Source organism: Nanorana parkeri, unplaced genomic scaffold (assembly GCF_000935625.1).
Source record: "Nanorana parkeri isolate BGI_ZX_2015 unplaced genomic scaffold, ASM93562v1 scaffold694, whole genome shotgun sequence".
Lineage (NCBI taxonomy): Eukaryota > Metazoa > Chordata > Amphibia > Anura > Dicroglossidae > Nanorana > Nanorana parkeri.
In genome coordinates, this window is record NW_017306962.1 from 241,834 (window position 1) to 256,275 (window position 14,442).

General features: G+C 44.7%; 1 protein-coding gene across 1 annotated transcript in view; it reads left to right on the forward strand.

Annotated features, from left to right (window-relative positions):
- Window positions 1-14,442, forward strand: part of LOC108792888 (tetraspanin-17) — a 48,390-nt gene that overhangs the window by 14,754 nt on the left and 19,194 nt on the right. Inside the window, exon 2 of the mRNA XM_018563770.1 lies at window positions 13,238-13,288. Coding sequence (XP_018419272.1) covers window positions 13,238-13,288 — 51 coding nt within the window. The remainder of the gene's footprint in view (window positions 1-13,237; window positions 13,289-14,442) is intronic.

Below are 14,442 nucleotides of genomic sequence, written 5' to 3' on the forward strand. Positions count from 1 at the left end.
CGCTCGCTCACGTCTCGATCCTGTCCCTGCAGAGAGCTGTGACTGTCACTCACGGCTCCCTGCAGGGATCCCCGCTCCGATCCTCCAGCGCTGACTGGAGGAACGGGGGAGGGGTGAGTACAGCTGGCTCTACCTCTAGATAGGCAGAGCCAGCTGTCAATCACGCAGCTGGGTGGATCTTAACAGTAATGTCGGGATCCGTCCCGGCTGCAGCGGTCCAATATACCGCGAGCTGCAGCTCACGATATACTGCGCTTTGGGTGACAGGAGGACGCTAGTTTATGTCCTCCCGTGACCCTGAGGAGAACTATGGGGAAAAACACTGACCCCATAGTTCTCCTTTTTAATGTCGATAAATGTAAAGCAATGCACTTTGGGCTTAAAAATAGGCAGGCGGATTACACAATAATAGGAACTCCACTAGGGAAGTCAGAAATGGAAAAGGATCTGGGAGTCATTGTAGACCACAGATTGAATAATGGCTTGCAATGCCAGGCTGCGGTAAACAAAGCAAGCAGAGTGCTGTCTTGTATTAAAAAGGGAATGTTCTGTAGAGACAAATCTATAATTTTGCCACTTTATAGATCACTGGTTCAGCCTCATCTGAGGTATGCGGTCCAGTTTTGGTCACCAATCAACAGAAAGAGGGGCAACCAAACTAATTAAGGGGCTGGCAGACCAAGGCTATGAGACAAGGTTACTAAATGTAAACATGTTCACGCTCGAAGTGAGGAGATTAAGAGGGGACATGATTTTCATGTACAAGATGTTTAATGGTGATAGCAACATCAGCAATAAACTTTTTACAGTAAACTCCATAACAAAGACTAGAGGCCACCACCTAAAATTGGTGGAGAAAAGATTTCAGCACAAGGGGCATAGCGGGTTCTTCTCAGTTAGAGCGGTTAGGGTCTGGAACTCGCTGCCGCAAGCAGTGTTTTCAGCTGGGAGTGTTGAATCGTTAAAAAAGCATTTGGACGATTTCCTCAAAGACCGGAACATACAGGGGTACAGGTACACTTAAGAACAAGATCACACATGGGCTCATACACATGCGGAATAACATGCATACACACAATAGGTTGAACTTGATGGACCTGTGTCTTCAACCTCAAATACTATGTAACTATGTAATCCTCTTTATTTTACATAAAGGCGTCCTTAATAATTATCACCGGGCCTGGTAGGCTGCTATATGCTTGAAGCTGAATTCCAGGCAGACCTAGAAAAAGGGGGTAAAAAAACCTGCTAGTTAGCAATGCATGTATTGAAAAATCCCTAAAAATTTTAATGCAACCATTATAAATACCTGAGTGAAACTTGAATTCCAGCATCCCCTCCCCCCACGAACCATGCTGACAGAAGGCAAAGGCAGGGAAATTACCTAATCACTTGGTTGCTGTTGCGAAATGTGGCAAACTGGACCCTACCCTGACTACGCCTGGGCTCGCTGAGTCGAAGGGACATGCAGTGTTCACCAGGTTCTCCACTCACAGGGGATAGAAGTAGGGATGCACTGATCCCAGTTTTTCGGTATCGAGATTTTTTATTTCTTTTTTTCTCGGTACTCGCCGATACTGATACTGGAAATCCCAGGAAGCTGTCTCCATGCTCCCTCGTCACCAGGTAATGAGGGAACATGGAGCCGGCTTTCTGGCCAATCGGGAAGCTGTGGGGTGGGTAATAACTCGCTTCCTGATCGGCCAGCTTCCCGACCAATCGGGAAGCCGGGCGGTGAGTCATTACACGTTGCCCAGGTCACTGGTTTGCATAGAAACCAGGTCCATGCTCCCTGGTGATGAAGGAGCTTGGAGCTAGCTTCCCAGCCAATCAGGAAGCCGGGAAGCCTGTAATAACTAGACGCTCGGCTTGCTCATACCAGAAATTCCGGTATCGGGATAGGCATCGGGAGCATTTGGGCGAGTACGAGTCCTTACCCAAATACTCGGTATCGGCACTGATACTAGTATCTGTATCCCGGGCACGAAGGAGCCAAGTGTAGCAAATGGTATGGGGAAGGTGAGCAGCCACTACAGTTGCAACTCCTTAATGGTAACTAAACCCATGGACAGTACTAGGTGTGCTGCATACCTCTATGACTAAGCCTCATCCGTGAAACCTGTCGGAAGGTTTTGTTTGTGCAAGGGAGCTTGTTTGTGGTGTATACACATCTTTGTATCACAGTAAAGATTGGAGTCATATTTCAAGACCTGTGGTGTGCATCTGTTCATGGACTGGATTGGGTGATGGTGAACACGCACTATTTAGCCTCCACCTGTGGGATCTGCAGTGAAATCTTTTTAGATTTTGTAAGTATGCTGCATTGCCATTAATTCCAAATGCTGCCTCAACACCCTCTGGGCAGGTGTTACTCTGCTGTGGGCTGAAAACAAATAGTGCGATCGTACGAGAATCGAGCAGTGTGAACTAAGACGTGCGAATTAAGTTAGATGGACTCCACTGCTGGGACTGCACCGCTATTGTGGTTCAAACCAGTGGGTATGGATGGTCATGTTTATATGTATACATGTATACCTATGTGATAATACCTTCCATAATATCTTCTCCCCCTTGTGGGGGGTTTGCGATCTGTGGCTGTGGTGGATCCCACACAGTGGTTCCCAACCCCGCAAACCCCCCCCCTCCCTCTTTCGATTGGCATCCACTGTCTTCTTTTCCCGCACCTTACCGTGGTCCAATCAATCTCCCCTTCACATATCCATATTGTGGTTTTCAATTTTCCATTTTCCATCAATAGCAAATACATGTAATGCATGACGGCCTGTTATCTATGGTTACTCTGTCAATTTATCAATTTCGGTCCAATATGTATTGTCTGCAATAATTTATGGCTTATAATAAAAGATAATGAAAGTCTGTTGACAGATATTAAATGTATATCATGAAATGTTTGATCTATATGTGACTAAAGAGCTACTATAAATGTAAATCATATGTGAGAGCCTTGTCGGTGGGACCCTTACTGGACTTCCATATCCCTCCTCTTCTCCCTAGGAGAGGGTCTACCACTTGCAGTGTTTTAAAATCATGTATCATGTGTGCATCCCACGTTCCCCTGACCTTTCCTTTCCTCCCTTTTTGTTTTCTCTTTTTGATACCTAGGCATCTTAATCTTCCACCTCATTTCTTTTTCTCTTTTTTATTTCTTTCTTTCCCTTCTATCATATTATTCTATTTTATTTTATTTCTTTTTTTTTCTTCTTTTCTCCTTACATCTCTCACTTGCATACAATTAGTTTTGGAACCCCGGCCCCAGTGATTGGCAGCAAGGGTGCTGGCCTCCACCAACTAGAAACGCCCCCGTAATGTGTCTCACTGTCAATACCATCATTCAGAGCGCCAGCTCCTCTACCACACCTCTCGGCGACTCGTACAGAGGGCGTTTCCTGTTTTGGACCAGGTGACGACGCCAATTACGTCACCAGGGGAGCGCCGTTATAAGCACCCACGCGAGCCCCCAGTGTCAGTGTACAGCCTGAGAGGGCTGTATTAGCTGCTGGGGGCTCGATTTCAAGAGAGGAACGGCTATTCTATGACGCTGACTGACAGTCTTATGTCTTTACCTCTAACTCAAAACTGTGGTATGTATTTATTTACTTCAATCATTATGTCCATTAAGGACGATATGGTACAGTGGTTTGTTCCCACTGATACTCAGAGTAGTTCTTATGATCTCCCTTCAGGCCCTAATTGATTTCTTATCATATTTTTGTAAAACAAGGTACATCTGCCATCTCTTGATTGAGTCTGCCTCCACTGGGGTTTTAGGGCCTCCATTTCTTCTTCTTCTCTGGTCCCGTTTCCCCCTGCCCTATGCTTTTACTTCTTACCGTCTGAGCCGGGTGGAACAACCGGGACGCACATAGACTCCAAGGGTAGGTGATAGATATAGATATATCTATCTATCTATCTATCTACCTGTTTACCATACCACGAGATAATGTCAAGTGGTTACTGCCCGGGGACGTGTCCAGGACTTGGTTGGGGCTAAAATTGAAGCCCCCCCCCCCAGCACAAGCAGGCCCTCCAGGAAATCAGTCAGTTTGGACAGCATAGAGTCCAGAAACGTGAGCTGATGGGCATTGGGGGCGTATGCCGTGGCAAAGGTAAATATCTGGCCCTCAATGGATCCCTTTAAAAATAAGAATCGGCCATTAGGGTCTATCAGTTGATCAAGGAAGTGAAAGGGGCACCTTTTATGAACAGCTATCGCAACCCCACAGGACTTGGATATGGGTGAATTGCTAAGATACCACCCTGAGTATACATGTGTAGGCAGCTTGGGTACAGCATTATCCTGAAAATGAGTTTCCTGCAACATTACTACCTGTGCTCCCAAGTGTCTCAGTTCCCTCCACAGTCTGTTCCGCTTGTTCGGAGAGCAAAGACCCCGTACATTATACGACAATACCTTCAATACAGACATGGAATCATTAAGGCATCACACGGAGAAGGTCGGGTGCCACCGAGCCAGGAATGGAGATCGAGCCTAGATTGAATAGATACATTCAAGGTGAATACACCAAACAAGGGGAAAAGTAAACCATTACAAAACCAATACAAAAAATTAGAACAGTGCACATTGAAATCAACTAGTAGTGCATCCCTAGTCCGAGGGGTCACCAACCTGGAGACCCCCAGGAGTGGACACAAAAGGTCCCGTCCGGGACATGTCTCCCTTGAGGGGGACAATCCTACTTGGGTAACGTGAAAGGGCATAACAGGGGAGGGTGTAGCCCGTCCCGGCCAACTTAGGGTGGCGCATTACTCCTGAGGAGGTAAGCCATGAGAAAATGAACATCCTGAGATGAAACCCGTATTAGAAACTTTACAAGGGGTCCGCGAATGGCAGAGTAGAAGGAGCCATGTTAAGTTCAAGCAATAGTAACCGTGTCCATTTAGTAACACACACCCGCAGGGGTTCTTCACGTGCGTGTGTTATAGAAGGCAGGTCAAGTCAGTAGACCCCCGGGCGTGCATAACGATGTGTAGAAACATGGCCAGTCTCCATCTGCCGACAAGTAGAACAGTCGGTACTGCTATGATGGGTCTCCTTGGCTTGGAGAGGATGGGTCCTGGCCTCCAGGTCGTCTAGGGGGGACAGTCTGCCAGGGGGGTTGGCGAGATGGTAGTGGTATCGCGGGGGACACATTCCAGTCAGGCAGCGAGATCTTAGGGAGTCCCAGAGTTTTCAAAAAGCCAGGGAGATCACCCATGTCCATGAGATGTCTGCAGATGATGTGGCGGCCGGGACGGGAGCTCTCTCATGCACGTCCTCACTCCTTCATGCCAAAGCCACGCCCCCCCCCAATTATCTTTTAATCAAATGAAATTAATATTTTTTCAACAAGATGTTTGGTTTGTTAAGTTGTCAGTCGGCTGCCCAAAAACCCCAACTTTTCTAATTTTGACATACGACCATCGCAAGACAAAAGTCTTGCGATGGTCGTAAGGTGTATGGGCACCTTAACGCTGGTCAGAACCGAGCCTGAAGTGTGCATATACTCGGTTTGAAAATTGGCAAAAAACATTTCACTTTAAAGTAAATGTGAAATCACCACGTAGGCTTCCATTGCTGGATCATCTGCTACAAATTCTAGTTACCTGGCTGTCTTTCAGCTTTATTGCTCAAAGCTTATGGCGCGTAACATATGCAACCAGTGAAGTCACAACTCCTGACTTGCATTCTTGTTCTGGGTCTTTGACTCAAAATATTACCTCCAGTCAACTAGCTTTTCAGTCGGCAATATCCACCGCTTGCTCAGATGGTGAAAGTAATTCGTAAATCGGAACAGACCATGACATGATTTGCACACTATTCATGTAGTCACTGCAGCGGCTGGCTTAGGAACGAGCTACCTATGTGCCTTGCCCAGCATGGACAAAGCACAGGTTCACTTTAAAACAATAGTCCTTGCTAAATTTGCAGTGGCTACGTACGTGACTCCATGCTTGATAATTTCCATACTGTGTCTTAGGTTTCATGCCAGAAGGAGCTCACAAAATGAGACACAGATCAGCCTTAGAAGTCCTGTCACACATGTAATATTCTACCCTTTAAAGACTTCAGGTGAATAATGGCAAAGAATCTCTTGTGGCAAAAGCATGTCCAGGTGTCTGAAGGTGAAAAGACTATGCTAGTCTGAGTGATGATGGCTTTGAAAAAGATTGCCTGGAGCTAATGGTCTACTTTTCAGTTATGTGAGGAAGCTATCTGGAGCAGTGTTCTTTAGATCTTCAAGTATTTCCTAGTCATGTTGAATAAAGGTCATTGATGTTATATTATGAAAATGTGTTTGCAGATTTTCAGCATGATAAAAATTGCTTTCTCAATCCACAAGTAAAGCTAGTAGATATGAAAACCATTTCGATGGAGCCTTATAAAAGTAGTATCAGGCTCTTTCAAAGCCATCCATTTTTATTTAAATTTCCAAAGCTTAACAAGGATTATTGGGGTTATGGAAATAAAGGGAAGTTTAATAGCTCCAATTAACGTATTAATTGTGGTATTTGACGAGTTCAGGACTGCTATTCCTATATAAACGACATGATACTGAAGCGGTTATACCAAGATCGCTGCAGCTCTGATCTCTTCGGCTGATGCACAACTTTCACATACAAGTGCTTGGGCGGCTCTGTATGCAGCAGAGGAGTATCTGCTGTCCCCCTCTGGGCCCAGGAATGGCGTGGAGGGTGTCTGCGACTAGATCAGAGGGAGATCAGCACACTTCCAGTGTGCACTAAACCTGGAAGTGATGAGAAATTGGTCACTTCCAGTTTCAGCCTGTCATTTCTCTGACTGCTGTGGCTAGTCAAACATGTATGTACTGATCAACATTTTTGAGGTCCATAGCTGATATTAGGTGTCTAATAGACCCATGATGTCTCCCTTAGATTTATTGATTCTATCACATAGGGGGCTTGTTGGGGCCCCCTATGTGATAGCAATAAAGTTAAATGTAAAAAAAAATTTAAGTTGCATATTAAAGGGTTTCTAAACCCTCAGCTTTTTTTGCATATATCTACTGCTAGCAAGCAGGGAAAACATTTTTTGCCTTTAATGTCACTGTTAAAAAAAACTTCAAGGGCAAATCCACTTTCTCTGACAAATTTGGGAAAATGGACTTACTGCTATCAATTTGCCCCCTCTCCCCAATGAGCAGCACTTCTAATTGCACTGACCAATGAGGAGCGCTTCTTAGCACGAATAGCTGGCCAGGGGGAGGAGCTATATGCTGTAGCTGCTTAGTCCCTTCGGCTTTTATAGCCGTATGTAGATCGACCCAAAGTGCTGGGGGTCAGGTGACTCAGATTTAGAGATCTGATTTGCATTAAGTCCATTGGCCCACGATCTACTAGGTCACACTCGAGTCACCTGTTGATTGGCCACTTTTCAAGTCTTATAGGATTCTGTTGGAGGGTTCTACTAGGTTCTGACGAAGGGGGCGTAGCCCCAGAAACAAACGTGTTAACCTAGTCTGCCATGCCAGTAGTAGGACGTTCTCTCCAGACTGCATGCTCCTGGTGTGACTGCCATCTGATACTCTCACACCACAGATGTACCTTGTAACGACATACCTGCTTAATGTCGGCTGTTTGTGAGTACATTCTTGCTTTTTAAATTTCTACTCAATAAAGTGTACTAGTGCTTCAGACACACTGACTGTCTAAAGTGCTGCCCTCCTGTGAAGAGTTGCGGTGTATACACCCCTATGGCGCCAGTGACATTGTTGATTGAACTCATTAGAATTCTATAAGAACTGAGGATGGTGGTTGGGAAGTATAAGCCCAATTTCTTATATTTCACACTAATTGTTAATAGTGGAGGTTCTGATAGCTACAGACAAATGTTTAAATTGCCATTTAATCCAGAGTCTCCCCTGTCCTGTCCATAAATAGTACCTGAGAATGCTAAAATGTGAGTTGACCTATTAAACTATATGGGCTTGACATTGGACGGTATGCTTCTTATCTGACTGAAGGAATGTATTCCTCGTTCAAAGGTTTTTGTTTTTTTATTTAAACCAGTGTTCTGATTACACTGCTGACTAATGCACCTGGGTTCAAATAACATGACTGGACATGTTTGTGTGTATATGTGTGTGTGATTATAGATAGAGATAGAGATGGAGATCCAGTATCTCACAGAAGTGAGGACACCCCTCACATTTTTGTAAATATTTTATTATATCATTTTCATGTAGAAATTACACTTTGCTACAATGTAAAGTAGTGAGTGTACAGCTTGTATATCAGTGTACATTTGCTCTCCCCTCAAAATAACTCCACACACAGCCATTAATGTCTAAACCGCTGGCAACAAAAGTGAGTACACCCCTAAGTGAAATGTCCAAATTGGGCCCAAAGTGTCAATATTTTGTGTTCACTGCATTAACCCTCTTGGGCATGGAGGTCACCAGAGCTTCACAGGTTGCCACTGGAGTCCTCTTCCACCTCCTCCATGACGACACCACGGAGCTGGTGGATGTTAGAGACCTTGCGCTCCTCCACCTTCCATTTGAGGATGCCCCACAGATGTTCAATAGGGTCTAGGTCTGGAGACATGCTTGGCCAGTCCATCACCTTTACCCTCAGCTTTTTTAGCAAGGCAGTAGTCATCTTGGAGGTGTGTTTGGGGTCGTTATCATGTTATAATACTGCCCTGCAGCCCAGTCTCCGAAAGGAGGGGATCATGCTCTGCTTCAGTATGTCAAAGTACATTTTGGCATTCATGCTTCCCTCAATGAACTGTAGCTCCCCAGTGCCGGCAGCACTCATGCAGCCCCAGACCATGACACTCCCACCACCATGCTTGACTGTAGGCAAGTCACACTTGTCTTTGTACTCCTCACCTGGTTGCCGCCACACACGCTTGACACCATCTGAACGAAATAAGTTTATCTTGGTCTCATCAGACCACAGGACATGGTTCCAGTAATCCATGTCCTTAGTCTGCTTGTCTTCAGCAAACTGTTTGCGGGATTTCTTGTGCATCATCTTTTAGAAGAGGCTTCCTTCTGGGATGACAGCCATGCAGACCAATTTGATGCAGTGTGCGGCGTATGGTCTGAGCACTGACAGGCTGACCCCCCCCAACCCCTACAACCTCCGCAGCAATGCTGGCAGCACTCATACGTCTATTTCCCAAAGGCAACCTCTGGATATGACGCTGAGCACGTGCACTCAACTTCTTTGGTCGACCATGGCGAGGCCTGTTCTCAGTGGAACCTGTCCTGTTAAACCGCTGTATGGTCTTGGCCACCTTGCTGCAGTATGAGAGAGTGAGAGCGATAACACCAAAGTTAACACACCTTCTTCCTATTCACACCTGAGACCTTGTAACACTAACGAGTCACATGACACCGGGGAGGGAAAATGGCTAATTGGGCCCAATTTGTACATTTTCACTTGGGGGTGTACTCACTTTTGTTGCCAGCGGTTTAGACATTAATGGCTGTGTGGTGAGTTATTTTGAGGGGACAGCAAATGTACACTTTTGTTATAACCAAAAAAAAAAACCAAACAGATCAGTTGTCTCCATGTTGGATTGAGACCAGCACAGTTTCTTATTGTAGGAGGCTGTGTGTGCACAGTTTTTGCGGTGCTTTTATCCGCAATGGTGCCAATTCTTGCTAGCGGAGAGCTGGCCAGTGTCTGAAGCACACCAAAAGATATGTGCTGGTTATCAATGGGAGGAACACCAGATCTGTCTTCTACACCCACCTTTATGTAAGAGATTGGAGGGTCTGTGGTTACAGGTTGAGCAGAACGGGATGAGAGGGTGGTGTGTTTCTATGGTTACTGACTGGAATCGCTGTGGGAAATGTCTTCCTACAACCCCCAGCTCTGGCTTTCCCTGGTGTGAAGCCGTCTTCATACATGGCTCATAGGTGTTCACCCCTCCTCCTGCTAATACTGGGCTAAGCTGAGGGCTGCAAGTCTGCTTCCCTCATCATGCATTATTGCTCTGCAGAAGCTGTTTTTGAATAAGTTTGAAAGCCTGAGAGCTCAATGTAATTGAGTGCATGACTGTTTGGGTGTCTGATGAATAAGGTGTGGGGGGGTTATTGCTTGAGAGTTAATAGTAACTCTCGGGCCTTGTTCACACCATCCTCAGTGCGTTCCGGCCCGATTTGTGTCCGGAACGCACTGGATTGCATTGCGTCTGGTTCAGTTTGTTGTGGGGCGGGAGGGGGCAATGTGGTCCATTAAAGTGAATTGCACCGTAGCCACGCCCTCCAGGCCACAGTGCGATCGGCCACACGGGAATGCAAGGCATACTATTTTTTTTCTGACCGGACACCCCCCCTCCCGCCCCGCAACAAACTGAGGCGGCAGCAATGCGATCCAGTACGTTCCAACCATAATCGGGCCGAAACGCACTGAGGATGGTCTGAACGAGGCCTCAAGCAACCGGAAACTAGTTATCCAGTATCTACCAATCTCCACGGGTACCGGATTAGTGTGTGTAACGAAAAGTGGCAATACTTGCCTTCCGGTAATTTTTTCTTCATGGCAGCACACAAAGGGTTAATGCTCCGCCTTCTTAGCCCCATAGGACCAGCCCCCTATAGGTTTTTCCGCCCCCTCACATGACTCATTGTGGGTGAAAAAAAATATGGAAGGTATAGCTATCCCAGTGCTTCGGGGTCAGCACAAATGTCATTTGACCTTTCTGAGGTGCTCTGTAGTGTCGCTGCATTGTGCTGTAGAGAAGTTCAGATTTGTTAGGCGTGGTACAAGTTAACACCTGATAGGTGTGTTTTTTGGTGTCTGAACTACCTCAGTCTGTAAAAAGCCACAAAATATAATGTTATCTAGTTTTGGCATACAAGCACCCTATACATGGTGGCATGGGATCCATTTTTTCTGTATATTTATTTTAAAAGTAACCCACTGGGTCGTCTTCCTTTTTTCTTCTTCCCTTTTTTTCTCCCTATGTCCATCTCAGAGCCCTGTCCTTTTTAATATTTTGTATTGGATACTTGTGACAGTTTTTTCACTGAAATGAAAAAAAATTGCAAATTTTGGGTGGTCATCAGAACAGGACACTAGTTCTGGTGACCCTGCTGCAAGGCATGGATTTCCTTAACTTTGGAGGGATTTCCTCTCGCTTCCTGTTGTGGCTATCAGACAGGAAGTGAAGATAAGAAAAAAAGGATATGAGGGACCGCATTCTTCAATAAATGTACGCTTAATTGCTGTAACTATCGTTTTGGTGTGCTGGGGACGTTGTACAACTATCGGGAAGTGAAGGTAAATCTCCCCAATGGGACACAGGGGGCCAAAAATGCTGATAGGCATTACAACCCTCCTTTACTCTATCCAAGATTTTTTTTTAAATGGCCTCAGTTCTACACAAGGGTTTGGACACGTAGCTCGGATTTTGTATTTTCAGAACCTTTTTGGGGATTTTACTGCTATTTTGTGACCCCTTCGGGAGATTGACACTTTCTTCCTGTGTCAGGTGTCACTCAGATGTCAAAGCAAGGATACATCTAATTAAAGTGGAAAAAAACAGGAGAAAACTACTAAAAAGCTAAAAAACTATGAGGAAAAAGTGGCTGCATTTGCATTTGTTGCAGCTAATTGTTGGCCACCTGTGACAACATGCACAATCTGATTCATTTACAAAGTTTTTTCATGCTTACTGCTCCACTTCTTTCATCTCGCCGCTAAGTTCCGTCTTTATGGTTTCTGAGCCTGTGGTATAGTGATGTATAAAGTCCTATATTAGTTGATTCATACTAACATTTTTAGTCACGTTCACCTCCTTTGCATTAACTGTTTCTGTACTGAGCTGATAAGATGTCGACAATGTGTTCATTGTCAGTTCTTTTTTTCTTAGGCAATTGTGTAGAACAAAAAGGAAAGCAAGATCTTTAGAATGTGATAGTGTTGTGGGAGTAAATTCTTTGTGCAGTGCTGAATATTACACTGTGAGAGAACTATGGCCTTTTGTTCTTTAAAGGTCGGGTTGTAGCATGCAATTCTTTAGCCACCAACTCAAACATTTTAAAGTGTTTTTTGGCTTTCTTTTTTTTATTTTTGGAAACTTACATTGTTGACCTTCTGAAAATACTAGTTGCCTGGTCTTGATACTTTCCTCTGAACTTAATAAGCTTCATGCTTGTTTCAAGTCGGTGACAACTTAAACTCCTGATCTGCATACTTGTTCCAAGTCAGTGACTCAAGTGCAGAATCCTTTGGAATGACATTGACCTAGCAGCCAGGCAAGTAGTGTCTTCAAAAGAAGAGATCGGCAGCTTACATTTTCCCAGTACAGATTTCTTTTCCAGATGAACTCCTGGAAGATGTCTCAGGGCAGTTGCACACCTAGGCGACACCTTACAGTGGGCAATCGTGCACGATTCCGCGCGGTCAGGAGTCGCCAAAGTGTGAACCGTTCGTGCTGTGGTGTGCCATGGCGCAACTGGGGTGCCATTGCTACCGAACACACAGCTAAAACCGCCGCGCGTCATGTATTCTAATTATTTTTCTGGGATTGCTGCGCGGATGTCACCCCATTCAAATCAATCTTTTAAAGCAGCCCTTACACACAAAAAAATACTGCCTTACCCATGGCTTCTGCACTTTAGTGTGTGATGTCACAATCCTTCCGGCAAACCTCTGGAAATACCGAGTATCTCAAATGTAATAAGCATTTCAATGCAGTATAGGACCAACTATTCATGAGATTTGGGATCCTCTGCATTACCAGGATCTTGCTTGGGGCTTTTATTAGTCTGTTTTGCTATACAACTCCTGTATTTTCCTGTGTCGCAGCACTAAGGGGAAGAGGGGGGGTCTGCACTTTGCCATGCTCGCTTCATCATACCAGTGCTTGCAAGATGTGAAAGCGGAAGAATGACTTTCTTTCAGTGACCAGCTGCTCCTTTTATTATCCAGTCATGGGCTGGAGTGAGTATTCTGTTGCTTAGGTTCAGTTTGGTCTGTAGTAAGGTCCAGGACCTTGCTCTTCAGCATGACAGGGGGTTACCTGGATCACAAGAGCAGCTGAACAGAAGTATTAAACCTTTTGACAGATAACAGTTTACATAGATATTTCAATTATGTACTTAGAAGTTGTGCCTAGATCAGCTTTAAGACCTTGTAATTGTAAATTATACTTTGTATTTGTTGAGAGTACTTTTGTGGCTTCATAATGTTACGCTAATTCTAATCGTCTTTTTTTTTAATTTTTTTTATTTTGTAGTTGCTAGGAGCTGCTTTCCTGGCTATTGGATTTTGGGCATGGGCGGAAAAGGTGAGTACCAATACTTTGTGAATCCCTAATCAAACGTATTCTGTGCAAAGTGAGCTGTAGACAGACGGTCCTCACAGATAACACAAAATGGAGCCCAGCTTGTGCTTGGTCTTGCTAAATGGCGTACACTTGCAATGCTTCTCGCAGCTGCATCCTTGTTCGATTTTTGCCACACTGTATACTTCTGAATAGCAGTTCAAAGTGTGGTTGTGATGTGAAAAGCACAGAGACCTGTCCATCAATCTCTAATCCTCTTCTAGTTGAGCCGACTATAGAAAGGATTTTCTTCTTCTGTGCTATAGGGAACATCTAGAATAAGTAAATAATGGCCAAGCAGCTGAACCACCCTGAAAAATTTCTTTTTTTTCCCCTCGTGTTTTTAAGTTCGCCTGAAAATTAGCAGTTCACTTCCTGTTATGTGTGGTGCCCAGGCACTCTTAGATCTACAGCCTCATGGCTGCGTGAGATTTAAGGCATGGTGCCTCTGACTTCTAGTCTCGGGAGATTTGTAGTGATATCACTACTGTACTGCTCACTGTTTTCCTTGCTGGAGGCTCTGACATAAGCAAAGCCTTGCCTCTACTAAGATGGCCACCATCACAGACGCTGTGCAAAACAAGGCATGGTAAATCAGTAATGGGGAAAGGTCTGCTGCAGGGAGACCACAGACAATACTGATGATTAGTTCTTTGCCCTCTGCTTGCCTTTATTTGGGCACAGCTTCCAGAGTTCAATTCCTCTATAAATCCAATTGGTAGCTTTTGGTCAGCTGTACTTTGGTATTTTGTCTTTGTACTGAGATTATGGAAGAAATGGCTGTTGGGAAGGAAGTGACTCCCCCCAGCTAACATAAGGGAGTTATTTTTATAAAGCTTATGATGTGGAAAACCTACTTTTAACCCCTTTTTTGCTAGAAAATAAATAAATCCCAGTGTTGCCCTGTAAATCTGCATGAGAAAACATGTTGGCTGTTGCAGTTTTACGGTTATCATTGGGCAGCTCATCATTCATTAATTCTGAGAAGGGCTAGGACAGGGGTTAATAGTTCAGGGAAATTTTTGCACAAAGCACAAATGTTTTACTATGGATTGTATTTATTTTTCTTTTTTCCTTTTAAATGACCTAGCTCAAAGAGAGATTCATTTAATAATCTC